At 43.1% G+C, this 15,743-nt stretch overlaps 1 protein-coding gene across 2 annotated transcripts; it reads left to right on the forward strand.

The window, feature by feature from the left end:
• The first annotated feature begins 454 nt into the window (after positions 1–454).
• Positions 455–9,902, forward strand: shisa7a (shisa family member 7a). 2 transcript variants are annotated; one of them, XM_085176155.1, is made up of 6 exons: positions 455–1,373; positions 3,472–5,934; positions 6,594–6,748; positions 7,225–7,290; positions 7,578–7,763; positions 7,969–9,902. In XM_085176155.1, the coding sequence occupies exons 2-6, from the start codon at positions 5,180–5,182 to the stop codon at positions 8,946–8,948; spliced, it is 2,142 nt and encodes a 713-aa protein (XP_085032281.1). In that variant the 5' UTR covers positions 455–1,373; positions 3,472–5,179; the 3' UTR covers positions 8,949–9,902. The 2 variants fall into 2 exon arrangements, with proteins under 2 accessions (XP_085032281.1, XP_085032282.1); XM_085176156.1 differs by lacking the exon at positions 455–1,373 and adding an exon at positions 2,678–3,081.
• The last annotated feature ends 5,841 nt before the right edge of the window (positions 9,903–15,743 follow it).

The following is a 15,743-nucleotide window of genomic DNA, read 5'->3' on the forward strand; positions in this document are numbered from 1 at the left end:
GATGTGCAGTCAGTGATTGCATTTATTTGGAGGACAATCGTCGGGGATCAACCCTAAACCCGGTTTCATTCATGCGTGGTGGTGATATCAGAGGATCGCGAGGTTTGTAAGACGGCGCAAACTACCGTTACCTCTCATACAACTATCCTCTCTTTTTCTTCTCTGGATTTCCACCTGCCCGGCTCGTCCTACACTCACAGAAATCAAGACTTGTCAGTGTAGGTTTGAGTCTAATTGACAGTTTCGTTCACGCTTCAGTGTTAAGGCTTTTGCGCCAATCATCTCCCCTTCCCCGTTTTCATCGCTTTCATAATTGCCACCAACATAATGACACAGTTGCTGTGGCAACCATGTCTGTGTCTCTCTTCTCTCTCTCTCTCTCTCTCTCTCTTTCTCGCACACACACGTACACAAACACACACTTTGGATCTTCCCCTCACTTTACCGGCTGCTTTAAATTTTGCAAGTTTTCTTCCGTTTTTTCGGGGAGGCTTTTATACATTTTTTTTTCATTCGTTATATATTTTTTACTTCTTCGGGAAGAACATCAGTCAAATCCGACAGTTTTTTTCCCCGCGTATGTTTATTTATTATATTTTATCAGAGCCAGTAAAACGTATGCAGGCCTTCAGGGGCGCGCAACTAAAGATGGAAATTAAATGGAGGAGAGTAAAGATGAACGCCACCAGTTGAATGGGCCTATTGACCATCAGCGCCGAGCGGAGCGCGGAGTCTCATCAGCGCCTGTCTGACCGGCCAATCACAGCGTCCCCCCCACTGGTGGACCTCCGTGAGGCCAGTCGCAGTTTAGGCGGTGTAACCTATAGGCTATCGCGTGGAGACGATTAACTGAACCAGTCTCAGTCAGTTTCTAGATGGAGAAAGTGAGCCTGGCGGATATTTTGTTGGTGAAAAGCTTCACATTTTTGCGCACCTGACATGCGAATCCGGCTACTTTGCGTGTTGTCCGGGATAGTTACTCTGCAGGCTAACTTGTGCCGCACACCAGGCGGAAATTTCCGACGTAGTGTGTAGATGAAGTGCTTTGTCACATGTATCAGAAAATCTCAGAACATCTCGTTGTTCACCGACTCTCTCTCTCCCCTCCTCTCCCGCTCGCGTCCCCCCCCCCCCCCCCTCGTCTTTCCGCCGTCATGATGGATTATCAATAGCCTGATGGAGACACAACAAGCGCGATCGAGATTTGCTGCACTTCTAAAACACACGGGCAATTAAAATAAGTGGCGCATCCAGCAACAGTTCACCATCTTCTGCTACAATAACAGGCTGCCATCTGAGAAACCGCTGAGATACAGTGCGCAGGCTCTTCCAGCGCTCCTCTTCAGCATCAAACCCCCCAGAGCAGCGCACAGGTAAGGCACGACATTATGCACCTTTTATTAATGCAACGCCAATTACGGAATTGCAATCAAAGCTGATTGATAAGTCCTCTGTGTGTTTGTGCGTGCATGAAAATTGAGTTTGGCATCAGTTTAGACGCATCCGCTGACCTGGAGGCTGTCAAACAAAAACATTTGAATGAAATCTGCGCCACACAAAACATCTGCGGGCTTTATTCCGCGAACACGTCTTTTCCCCCACCTCTTAATCACTTTAATCGACAAGTGGCAGCAAACTGCGACATTATAACCATATTGGTATTAAGAACACTGATATCACACGCACACACCGACTCATCCAGCCGGACTACACACACACCGGCACGGATACACCCACGAACTCTTAGCCTACTGATAGATGCAAGTCATGTCCATAACCCGCATGCTTGTTTGTTGCAAGTTGCAACTTATTAACACAATGAAGGATGTAGTGTAGTCTGAGGAGTCTGTGTCCACATCCGTTCGTCTGATGCAAAGTAATTGCGCAGCATATATTCGCCGGTGAGACCAAAAGCAGCCGCTGCTCCGCGCGGCTTTCGCTGCAATTAGACGTCTTTTTGCGCACACGCAACACACGACTTGTTTGCGCGATTTCTCCCCCCTCCCCCTAAAGGATTCACACCACAGTGCGTTTTGCAACAGCACGTCTAGAGGAAAAAAAGAAGAAGGGAAAAAAAGGGGCCATTTTGTTTGAATTTTTTCAACAAACACCTGTTGAAATGATTGCATGCCCAGCCGTTTGCACAGCTCCTGCAGTGAAAGAGGCCCCAAGGTTCGTTTGCTTTGACACACTGACAAATCTAGGAATTTGGAGTTGTAAGTGATTGGGTTGTCCTCCCTCCTGTGGCCATGCAAGTCAGGGCTGCTTCCTCACACATGTGAATGTGTGCCTTTCACCCCTTTGGTACAGTTCTTCCTCTCTCCCTCCCTCTCTGCTGCATTGCTTCAGCACCACACTATACAGACATCTAGAGGACCAGATTTATGAATAATAGCAGGGTTTTTTTTTTTTTTTTTTTGCCATGGATCAGTCTTCTGTAGTTTAAATACATTCAAGGTGAAAATTTCAATGTTGGGCATCTGCATATGCACGTTTAGCAGGAGCGGTTTAAGGATTTGGTCAAAAAATCCTCATGCAGTGGAAAGATTGAGAGCAGAGCGCAGACATTACGGTGACGGGAGAGTTGGGCAGCGTTGGCGGATGACGGTGCGAGGCATCAGGTGTCATCGTGTTGAGAAGGAGACGTGCAGATGTGACTTTGAAATCTGGTTTGGCTAATGGGTCTAGATTGGATTCTACCTCCCTTCTCTTTCACTGCCTCTTTCACTCACACACAGACAGAGCTGCAGTGCTATTCTGAGAGAGTTAGCTGCCACAACCCACGCACAGAATCTGAGAAAGAGAGAAAGGCAGAAAGAGGAAAAGGAGGGGAGCAAGAGGAATAAAGGAGAGAGGCAGAGACCGACTACGAGGGCTTTACAGAATGCCAGCTTTATTCTCTCACATGTACACACTCGCACAGTAAAGGGTTTCTTTACTGTTTCACATTCTTTCCCTCTTACTCTTCCAACAGCGGTTGATTTGCAGTTCTGATTAGCACTTCTCTTCTCCTCTTGCGTGTGGCATGGACTGTGTTTGCAGATCTGTTTGGTGGTGCTGTTTGTGTGATGTGTTGTATTGGTAAGTGCTGGGAGAAATGTACTTGATTCTGTGCCACCCACACACTGCCCTCCCACTCATGGTCGTCTCTGCATCTATACCTCTGGCTCTTCCCGCTCGCCACAATCTCTTTGCTCATTTAAATCCCTACCCTGCATTTATCCCTCTGCTCCCGTTCTCTATCACTGGCTTTTCAGGAGAGTGTTCCTCCTGCAACCAAACAGGCACACTAAAACACACGCACACACACTTGCAGCTTTCCACGATGCACATAGCGCATTTAATAAAAATAACTGTGGTGTGCGTGTGTGCACCCTAAATGATCACACACACTCACAAAGAGGGTCAGTAAGTGTGGGGAAGAGGTTGCAGAGCTGCTTTCTAATCTAATGTCTCTCATTTGTATTGCAGTGGACATTTGGCCAACGATTTTCCAGATTTGTCCGTACGTAAACCCGAAGACAGTTGTGGAAATCAAGCAGAACGCTTAGAAACGACAAGAAGGGGGAAAAAAATCACCCGGAGAACTCTTTTGGAACATTAGTCAGTGGGAGAGCTGCTGTGCTTCGTGTTTCTCATTTTTCCTCCACTGAACTCTCCTCAGAAGGTTAGAGGAGCATGTAACTGAAACAAGTGGAGCCCTCGGTGATTTCAGCATTCTGTCTCCCCCATCTGTGCCTACATTCTCTGCTACAGATAGGGACATTTTGATAATTACATATAATTATAATTTCTGTGGGAGACAGATCTGCCTCTGTCTATTATTGCCAACACCTCCAACACAATAACTTCACACATTTACATATTTCTCCACAAAAGTGATATTCTTTCAACATCGGAGACAAATCAGGAATAATTTTACTTAGAGAGACATGTCACACGGAGAAGCAATGTGCCATTCACTTCATATCTAATTAGCGACACAGTTGAGTGACACGGGCAACATTTTGTGCCTACAAGCTGAAGGCAGAGCACTTAAAATCATGACATTTGCCTCATTTCTGCAATGTATTTTACAGGCTGGGAATCGTTTCTTTGCTTTATGATTACTCCCAATTTTCAGTGCTTGCGGTCTTCTAGCACTTAACCAGAGCCATTCTCATTATCACCCAAAGCCCAGTCACAGTAACGGTCCGTGCCAGGCGAGTACTGAGCACAATAATCCAGCCATAGAAAAGACTGAGATAAAGTACACAGTGTATCTATAGATGTGATGGGTGCCGAGAACAGGCTAACGTGGAGATAATGCGGTACTCTATAGAAACTAGGCCACACTAATGGACAGTATTTATCAGTGGTGCAGTCATTTATTTCCATTTGATTGTTTACTATGGCAAAAAGTGTCGAATATATAAAAACAAAATAGATTTAATATCTTTTTCCTATTTTTTTCCCCCAGAAAAGATTTGCTTACAGGTTAAACAAGTGCCATTTCTGAATGTACGTAGTGCCAGACTGTAAAAGGAATGAAGAGAACAGATAAACTTGTTTACATTTAACAAAAAACTGGCCATAGTCTATTCTTTAAGTGCCATCAGCGCAGGAATGTACAGGAATGCCATATTCTATTAAAAATACTTGCTCCTAACTTTGTGGTTGCAATGCGTAATTTCACCCCTGGTAGTAAATGAGATGTTTGTTCTTTTGTTCAGTAGGGCATGTAGGATGAGGCATTAAGGACTAAAAGCATGAAGATTGTTGTTTTCAATCTGTGCTTTTTACAAAACTGCATCCATTTGAGCGTTCTCGAATCGAGAGGGGTTTTTAGAGGGCAAGAGATGAAGTCATTACACTTTCAGAGCTCCCTTCTAACAGGAAATTAAAAACATTTTAATACCATTATCACCAATTATTGAAACTTACAAAAACATTTTGATACTGTTTGTACCGTTTTTTTTTTTATTGTTCCCGACCTTTTCTATTATTATAACACCTTATAAATACGAACAACACAAAAAATTTCAGATTTCATCAGCCAGCATTAGTGAATGAAACTCCAGTACTCAGTACATGCTGAATGCATCACATGCCATTTTAGTGGGTTAAATTGCAGAAGCGGATACACCGTTGCAACTGCATTGACTCAATAAAAGAAAATAGATGTCTTAGTCATGTAAAAATGCCGCCCACCACCAATCTCCGAGTCCTCGCTGTCTCCCTCCTCTCCCTCCTCACTGCCCCTCTTGCTACCGTCGTGGAGGCCTCTCCGTCCCCACCTCCTCAGCACCTAGACCGATCAGGGAGACCGTTCACGGAGGAGCCCGACACTGGTTCCAGCTCCTCGCTCATACTCCTCGCCATCCAGGCCAACCTCAGGCCAGCTGCTCTCCAAGGAAGGACAAAAACTCCGGGGACACTCCCAGAAACCGCAGAGGAAGTTCTAGAGACTCCTCCGAGACCCCTGCCCCAGGTAATGTTCCCCAAGAATGTAACTTCAGCAGAGGCCCTCGCACCTCCTCTAGGTGCAGCCCAGGTGGCACCTGTAATGGATGTATGGGTGGATGGATGCAGAGGATATTACGATGTAATGGGACACTTTGACAGCGCATTCAACTGTTCCAAGGACACATTCATCTATTGCTGCGGAACCTGCCACTACCGCTTCTGCTGTCCAGACCGAAGTCGCCAACTGGACCAGGACAACTGTAAAAACTACGACTCTCCAGACTGGGCCAAGCCACAGACGGAGCCCATGATTACACCAGATGACTTAGGTTCTGACCCAGACTTTGATCCACTGAAGCAGCAGAGCCACAACACAGGCTTTGTCATCGGTGGCGTGGTTGTGTTTATGGTGGCTGTCGCAGTAGGCATCAAGGTGGTCTTCAACAAGGTGCAACAGGAAGCCAACCAAAGGGACCTGAACATGCCCAGGTGAGGCTTACACGTTTTTTTTTTTTTTTAATTTCATCACATCTCATTGCTGAATTCAGTACTTCAGTATATTTTGATGTATGAATATCGTAATGTAATTAGGTTTTCAGGACTCCATAAATGGCCTACATTCATCATTCTGGGCCCAGAAAAATGTTATTAGTCATCAGCTGAAACATATTTGATCTTCATCGAGTGACTGCTGCGGAAATCGTGGCTGTTTTGATTTCCTCTTGGCTTTCTTATCTCATATATGGGCCGTCTCTTGGCAATAAAGATGGGCCTTTTGGTGTTTTTACTAGTTGCATCAGTCATGGAAGATGACAGTTGTAGACCAAAACGAAGTGTTGGTTGATCCCCTCAGGGAAGCCCTGCATGTTATTTTGGTTTCATGTTTTCCATATTTATTCATCATTGTACTTAAATTTATACACACAGTTAACTGGTGATTATGAAAGACGGTGTAAACCCTAATGTCCGACCACAAGATTAACATTCACATTTATTTATATTTAAGCCTTCATCCTCACATAGATGGCTGATATGTTGTTTATTTGCAATCCAAAAACAGGATTCATGGGGGGAAGAATTTAGTGCCCATACCCTGTTGCCATTTTTATCTCATGTTTCCTTTATTGCTTTTTTTATGGCATCTTTAGAGCTCTGGTGGACATGTTGCGGCACCAGTCGAGCCCAGTCCAGCAGGATGAGAGAAACAACAGCGTGGCTCTGGCTGTAGGAGATGGCCAGGGGACACTGGGGAGACCGCCGAAAAATCTCTACGCCCCCGGGCTGCCCAGCAAAGACAACAGATGTGAGAGTCTAGGGCTCGTAGCGCGTTAGTGAATAGCACGATCAGAGGTGCACTTTTGTAACAGCGTCCTCTCTTTATGCAGAGGCACTTTGTGCTCGTCACGTCTGTAAATGGATGCAGCTTTTTTTTTCTGTGTTCCTCCATCAAGATATCTTTGCCGCTGTTTATGAGAGAGAATAAATTAAGAATTTTCAGTAGTGATGTGTTAAAAAATGAATCTTTAACCTCGGTAATTTCTCTGCGAGGGCCATGGTCATCTATAAATGATTCTTTTGGGGTCCTCTGTGTCTCTAATTCTCCACTTCAGTATTAAAGTAGTTAATTGCACAAGAATGTGGAGATGGGTGCTTATGTGATCATGTGAAAATGAATTGATACGCACGTAAAGTTTCCTTATTCCTTTTAGTTGAAGACACCGCTCAACTGCCTGACATCCATTTTGTGAGCTGATTACTTCATGTTCTTTTCACTTACAGTGGGCAATTTGCAACACAATTTCATCCACTCATCAGGCTCCAGTCCCAAGCACACTGCAACTATCGGTAAGGCAGCTGATGAAAGCTGGGCTCCCATGTAAATTGCATGTAATCACTTGGATGCTTCATTTACTTCATTCAGCTTCGTTTGGAGCTCAAAAGTAGACTCATTCATTTCAACAATAATAATGATTATCATATTTTTGGTTGCTTGTGTTAGTGCTGAAAGCAAGTTCAAATCTTAGCTTTCAGTGAATGTTAGAAGATTCACACTCTGCTATGTGCATCGCGCTATATCCAGAGGAGCAAATCTCATTTAACACACCGTCGTCTTCTCCCTTTGGTCTCTGCAGAACGCACACCTCGGATGAACAATGCTCAGCTGGCAGCTGGAGGCACCCTGCTCTCCAGTAAGCACAACAACACCAAATCGCAGCCTTCCTTCCACCACTCCCTGCACAACCTGGCCCAGCTGCCGCCCTCGTACGAGAGCGCCACCAAGCCTGAGCTCAACAGATACTCCTCACTCAAACGGCTCGGTGAGTATCGCGCTTTTCCAGGAATGAGACATGTTCCGTCTAAGCTGCGCTCCCCTTTTGCTGCTTTTTCTGCAGCTGTTTCGTAAGTGCTGAAGCAGAGCGACACTCTTGACACGGGTGCTGTGAAATGCACGATGCATCATTATGTGCTCACGCTATTTACTGTGGTGATAAACAATTCAGAGACCTTTTGTTTGGCTTGCAGAGAAAGGTCTTGACGAGTACTCATCTGGGTACTGCACCACCAAGCGCCGGCCTCACACAGCCCAGCCGGCCCTGCAGTCGTCTCAGCACCACCTCCACTGGGGTGGAGACTACACCCTCAGCGGACGAGGGACCCTCCCCAGACATGCGGCTCGGCCCTGGATCCCACCGCCGCCCTCTGGCATGCCTGCTTCACCCACTCCCAATCCTTACCCTCTGGATCCCCCGGAGCCCCAGCACAACCCCAACTACGACACTCTCTCCAAGCCTCCGAGAAAAGTTAAGTCCACCGACCAGCTGCTCAACATGGGTGATGTCCCTGGAAACACCGGGACCCTGTCCCGGCTCTCCAAGAACCAGCAACACCAGTACTACAAAGCCATGGCTGCCTCCAATAAGAACTCCAACACGCAGACGCTCACCAGGAAGACCCAGGACAGGCAGGACAGGCAGGACAGGCAGGACAGGCAGGACAGGCAGGAGAGACAGGAGAGACAGGAGAGACAGGAACGGCTGCTCATGTCCCCAGACCATTTGGAGGAGAGGATGGGCGTCGGTGGGATGGGTGTTGTAGATCCGTACACCCACACGGGAAGCGGGATCGTCCCCACCCTGCCTCGCCAGCAGAAGGCCCAGTCCCAGCAGAACGTCTGTGCAACGCCTTCCCTCGACCGGCACCACATGATCAAGATGAACTCTCATCCCACGTCCGGACGGGAGCAGGAGAGGACCACGCCTATGACGGGGCACATGAGCGGGGGCATGGGCTGGGCTGGGGAGGGGCCCGGAGCCGGAGTAGTCATGGGAACGGGAACACTAGGGGGCCACAGCGCCCGGAGGATGGCTTTCGCAGCAAAACGGCAGAACACAATTGAGCAGCTACATTTCATTCCCGGAGGGGGCGGTGGGGGGTCAGCAGGGAGTGGGGGAGGAGGCAGTCAGGGGATCAGGACGGGGAGTAAAAATGAGGTGACGGTGTGAGGTCAGTGCCTAATGTAGAGTTTAGATTAAAGGGACAGGAATATATCACCCTTCTGCATTTAACTATTAGACATTCAGCTACAAGAAATACAACTAGAAGTATAAAGTATTGTAACAGTATAATGTGTTTAGGCTATTCAAATTAGTGTTATCTTGTAACTAAATAGCTTAAATATGACTTACTTATAAAAACTAAAAATTAGGTAGGGGACATCTGTTCCAGTTATGTGATAGCCTACATCAGCCATATTTTGTATCTGAATTTGCCGCATTGCCATATACAGAGGTGCCATTACTTGTAGAAGGACTGACTGGGAGGGTGAAATAAAACCAACAGAAATGCCGTTCATACTTTAGTTTTTATATATTTTTTTCAAAAAGTACTCAGGAGCCATATTAGATAGGAAACCAGATGATATTAATGAAAAAAACAGTGTAAAGGAAGCGGAGGCCTGTGTGGAATATCCTGTCACAGAATTTCAAAGAACTGAGCCAACTACCTGGACTGCCACTCCGCTCGGTCCTCACCGACGAAGATTTATTAAACTGACTCTCAGATGAGGAGCCCGGTGGACCAGACGAGGCTGAATGATGAACTGTGCGCCTGTTGAACTTTTCTGCACCGACCTCGTGCTGACGCAGTGAGACAGAACTGACTTTTTCTTTCTTGCTTCCTGTATAACCTAGAGGACAAGACAGGCTCTGTTTCTGAGCGACACACAGCAGTCTGACACAACGCCACCGCCCGACGGGAACTGAGGACGTATCCACATTACTGATCTGATTCCATGGGTTGCCTACTTTTCCATGTGACCTTAGATTAAACCTCCAGAGGAACTCACAATCTCATTACTGTTACACTACGGGAGCGTAAGCTGATATAAGATTATGGGTGAGTTTTTCTTAATGTTTTCATCTATAGATCAGGACCTACCTGTTTGAAAAAAACAAAAACGACGGGCTACCAAATATTATAGAGCCATCAGTCACGGCGTTCCAAAAATTCTTGACATACACATACAAAATCAAGAGATAAAAGAACAGACTTATGTGTTCAGTTTACCAATAAAGAGGCAACTCGCTCTAACGAAGAGCAGAGGCTTCTCCACAGAGCACAAACGATAGACCATGACGCAGAGGTTGCACTTACACAACTGTCCTTACAAGCCATTTATGGAGATACAAAGAAAATCCCACACAGGAAGCTGGTCTGACAATCACCATTTAATTATTATCACCAGGTGACAAATTATTAAAAAGTCAGCAACATTTTGTACAGACAGAAGGATTGGCTTCAGAGCAAGCCGAAACCCTCAGAGTCAAGAGCGAGGGCGACCTGAGGTCCTCTCCTGCGCGGCTCCAGTGTGCCATATAAGAGACTCGGATGGTTAGGAAGCCCTTCCCATCTTCAAGACAAAGACCTTGCTGTATCATAACGCACTTCAGCCAGTATGAGAAAAAAAAAAAAAAACAGAAACGGAAAAAAAAAAAATCTTCATCAATAACAACGCTTTTCAATACTAAGGGCTATCCTATATACTGTAGTATGTGATATCTGTGGTCCATATAAAATGCTATCTCTTTCTATTGATTTTGTGTTGATATTGTCATGATGTATTAAGTATTAATGTGTACAAAAAAACAAGAGAAATTTAAGCACAGTTCAACGAGAATCAGAGACTAAACTTTGCACAAATCTAGCCCCTGATATTTGCACCAGATACAAGCACACTTTGTATCGTGTCCTCAAGGTTTACATTCTGTACAAGCACGGCTGAACGTGTGACCAAACAATGGAAGGTATTATACTGAGAGAGGATTTTCTTTTTTCTTTTTCTTTTTTTAAACAGAAATCGTCGGTAATAACGCCGATCAAAGAACGAACTTGCGCCGGCTTTCTTTTCTTTTTTCTCTTTTTTTTGTGTTCAGTCATGTGGAAAAGCTACAGAGATGAAATGCTGATAAACAGAAACACATTTGGACAATCTTCCTACACACAGTGCTAAATGTAGTTGTTATGAATATGATGGAGTGTTATTATTAATAATTATTATAACTGTTATGGTTATTATTAACAATTATCTTACGATGTGATGTTCTTTTACTTGGTGGGATTTAAGTGTTTATTGTTTTTAGATAACTAGCATTCTCGCGACTAGTTGGTTTTTCATACATCTGGTCATAAACTCGAGTTTTTAAGACATTCCAAATCTTGATGCATGCCAGCTCCATTTCATTGAGAGGCATTTTTACAGGATGCCTGGATTTTAGGGTCATTGATGCCTTTATGGCCATTTTTCCAGCTGTATGTACTGTGCCTAGACATCGGCCTTATGACTTCTTGATCTTAAGTGATTACTTAGGTTTCCACTCTGGTATTGAATAATCTGCAGCCTTCTAAACGTACGCGTAGATGACGGCGAGGGATAGATGAGTTTGGGATGGGCCAGAAGTGATTTTAACATCACACGCAGTCTGCTGTCTCCTCTGCGGCAGCCTGCCCCAGTAACTTAAAAATGGGTTGTACACGCTGAACCCATGATGCCATAATGTATGTATGTATCGAATGAATGTTTATTACACAGGTTGGAGACAAAACAGGCGTCTAATGGAAACCTGATTGCTTTGAGTGCAGTGTCTTTTTCAGGGAAATAGGACAGGTGACATACAGTAGTGTTAGACTTTTTTAATAGAGCCACAAAAGGTCTGTAGCAAAGTCTGTAATATCTCACAAGCCATATCCATCGAAGCTCATTATCACAATTTTATAAATGGTTAATCTAATTTGTGCAAGTATTGTATTTTGTATAGCTAGTACAATCAGAATATTTTAAGTGATCTCTTCGGCATTAATTTGAAGATTCAGAAAAATTCTGTGTTAGTATTTAATGAACTGTACAGTGCCAAACTCATAACATTTTGTTGTCTTTTTATCGTCACACCCTCCTAGATGGCCACAGGGGTTATTTACTTTTTTCACAGAGGAGAGCGAATAGACAGCCGAGTGAAGCTGAAAAGCTCCTTTTCAGAAGGAAATGAATGAATATGGTGTGTGTTTTTAACCATTATGAATTCATTTAGAGTGCAGATTCTTTAATGGCCATCTGAAACGGACAGGGACAGTGTCCAGTATTGGGGAAAAAAAAATTCATGGATTTATTTTGACGCCTATAAATTTCGAAACGACCCTTTTGTTATTGTTTAATGCATTGATCCCCTTGGATACGACAGTGACTTACAAAGAATTTGTATAATAAAGTTGGTGGGAAAAAAAACTGTGATTCTTTTCTTGCGTTAATGCTCATCTTTTCAACTCTTCTGTCTGGGTGAATTCAGGACTTCACCTGCACCATACTTTAAAGTGCTTCCCAACTTTTTCTTTTGTCATTAAATCATAAGAAAAAAAAAACATCTGCATTCCCAGTCATCTCAGCATGGGACATGTTAAAGATGAGCAGCATTCAGTTTCCTTGTAAATACATTAACACCGTAAACTGAGTTATCAGCATCGCACTTGGGTTTCAAATGATACTTTATTAATCCCCGAGGTAAACATTGTTCCTCTGCATTTCAAAGCACTTCATAATACCTACAAAACACCCTCGAGTGCCTGTTTTCTCAACCCTATTTAAGACTTAGCAATATATCACATTGACGTGTGTGCTCACTGGGTGCACAATGAAATCATATCTAAGACAAGGTGTGAATAATGAGCTCTGTAGTTTAGATAAACGAGCTACTTTTCAGTTGTTTTCAGAGCTCTTACCTGCACGAATGTCTTAATAGTGCAATATAAAAACAGTCTTCGATGATGAAAATGTCAAGTGTGTTATTATCATAAACAATATCTGCTCTGACATATTTACAGTATAACATTGCACTATATATTATATAACTGCGACAGATTATTGTTTCTCACGTAAAATCTACATGTATCTAGTAACCTGATCAAATCTAGTGGAGTAGAAATAAAACACTGCTATGGAAGCTTGCTTCTGTCACTGAAGTGTATTTATTTATTGATTTGTAACAATCTGTGAGTCAAACTTTTAAGATAATAACCAGATCTGACACCAGTGGCTTGCTCAGCATCAGTATGTTAATAAATATGGGTTATCATAACAGTAATCATAAGGCAAACTGGTGTTTTATAAGGAATCAAACTAAAAGCGCCTCCTATATTTGGAAATAAAAAGGCCCTTTTAGTGTTCAGTAGGTTAGTGAGCACACAGACTGGTTGTATAATAAAATCCCATATCATCTGCCTGTGAGATGTTATATAAGCTGCAGTATGGCTATGCAGTGCTACTGGGAGCGGACAGCTGCACTTTTAAATAAAATGAAAAAGGTGGAATTGTTTTCGTATAATTTACAGCTCGAGATCGTCTGGGCTGCAAAGTTATATCACTGCTGGATGTGCTGGATTCCTATGGTGAAACAAGGGCTCCGCAGCTCATATTTAAAACCTCCTGTGAATACATTTATTGCACTGAGATGTATGAAGGGGCAGATAACAGCCACCGTGCTGACATAGAAATAATTCTTGCAGGGGCTACACAAGAGGGCACAAAAATGATTATGTTTGATTTAGGCACTATCTGCCTCTGATGCGTCAGAGTCGTAGTTTGCACATTTCACCAGCAGGAGGTTCAGTGGCTCCAGGATGAGCTGTGCAAGAAGGCTTTGCTCAGACTGTAACTCACCCTTAAAGCTATTTCTGTTGCCTTACACAGGACTGACAAAAAAACACAGAACATAATATCATCTGACTGTTTGTAGATATCAGTAAATGCACTGCCCAAACTGTCCAACGCCTCTCAAAACTCATATTAACACACCATAAACAAGTACCTGTGAAAAGGTTTGAACACTGTGACTCACTCATTTTTCTTCCTTTATTTTTACTGTTTCCAAAAACAGTTACATGTGCATATTAGGTATGCAGGAATGAAAAGAAACAAAAATATGTTTCATATTTTGTTTACATCTTCAAAGTTTCAAAGTAACTACTGTTTGTCTTTATAACAGTTTTTCACATTTGGCTATGTCTGCTTCAGATCATCACCTGGAGGCTTTGCAGGTGTTGAAAGCATTCCCACTGGTGGCTTTTCAGGTGCCATTCAATTAATTCCAAAGCATCTCAGCTAGTTTTAGGTCACATGACTGTAGAGGTCATCTCATGGGCCACCCAATAGCTGTTCATGGTCAAACGGACCTTGTAGAGCCTGCACGTGTGATCTGAATCACTCTATTTAAAAGAGATTTAAATTATAGTCCCACTCCTTCAAGATTTAGTGAGAAAACTACTTATACAGATATTTTCTGTTTCCATTGTTCTTTATGTCCAGTCCTCTTGTTGCTTGTCCCAAGCAATTCTCTTAATTGCTCTCCTTCAGCAGTAGTTTCTGTGGAGCAATTTATCTCTAATTCACGCAAAGAGTTGATGCTGATGTGGTTTTCCTACTTCAGCACTGGGAACCATTGATGTGGGATCTAATCTGAGGTGGTGTTAATTGGTGACTTCTCAGGTTGGTAACTCTAATGAGCTTTGCTGCTTCAACAGACTCAACAGCTCTTGCTCTTCTTCCTCTTTGATGGGAAGATTCGCATAAAAGACAGTTTCTTCATGATGGCAAGAAAAAGATGACCTGAAAACACATCCAATAATGTCTGAAGCTAACTACAGTGCATTTTGTAGCACTATGTACTGTAGTATATTCTGTAACATATGTCAGCCTGAGTCATTTCAGTTTTAATCTGCACTGCAACAGCAAACATTGTAAAAACAGTAAAAAATATATATTAATATTTCCTATAAATGATGAGAAGTTAACGAGGAGCTAGATAAATTTACATTAATATCTAAACTGCAAACACTGATCATAAGAGATTCTTTGCTCAGTTTTAACCACACTGGTAAAAAATGTTAAAACTCAGAGAGGCGTGAAATTACTCACCCCTCTTGTGACTTGGATAACTGAATCAATTGAAAAGAATAATAAAATGATTATTTAGCCTGAGGATGAGCTTCCTAAGTTCACTGTTTTGCACAGATTTAGTAACTACTAAACATTATTAAATAGCTTAGTTACCCCGACCTATTGTTGGCAATCAAACACTGAACTGTGTTGTGCAGATTTGTTGTTGAGATAGAGGGGGAAAATGCCTTTAAGACTTATTTACTCAGTATACAGTCAGTTATTTGACTCTGCCAAGCTTACAACTGCAGATCTGTTTTTACTTATCTATTAAACTGCAAGCTGACTGTATTCAATTACATTACATTTTAATTATATAGTGCCAAATCACAACAACAATTAACTCAAAGTGCTTTATATTTTTAAGGTAAAGATGGTACAATAATACAATAAAATACAGAGACAACCCCAACAATCACATAATTCCCTATGAGCAAGTGCTTTGGCGACAATGGGATGGAAAAACTCACTTTTAACAGGAAGAAACCTCCAGCAGAGGAGTGTGTAAACACATAGTGAGTGAAGAAAGTGACTGAAGGAGAAACACTCATGGTGCATCATGGGAATCCCCCAGCAGCCTAGACCTATTTCAGCATAACTAATGGAGGATTCAGGATCCAGCCCTAAATATATGCTTCATTAAAGAGGAAAGCTTTAAGCCTGATCTTAATAGTAGCGATAGTGTGGGGCCTGAAAGCTGAAGCTGAGTTCTACTTTTAAACACCCTAGGAATCACAAATAAGCCTGGAGTCTGAGAGCAAAGTATTTCAAGAACCACCTCTTGCAGGTATTAATCATCAGCAGCAGTACAGCTTTT

The sequence above is a fragment of the Neolamprologus multifasciatus genome, chromosome 11 (assembly GCF_963576455.1).
Source record: "Neolamprologus multifasciatus chromosome 11, fNeoMul1.2, whole genome shotgun sequence".
Taxonomy (NCBI): Eukaryota; Metazoa; Chordata; class Actinopteri; order Cichliformes; family Cichlidae; genus Neolamprologus; species Neolamprologus multifasciatus.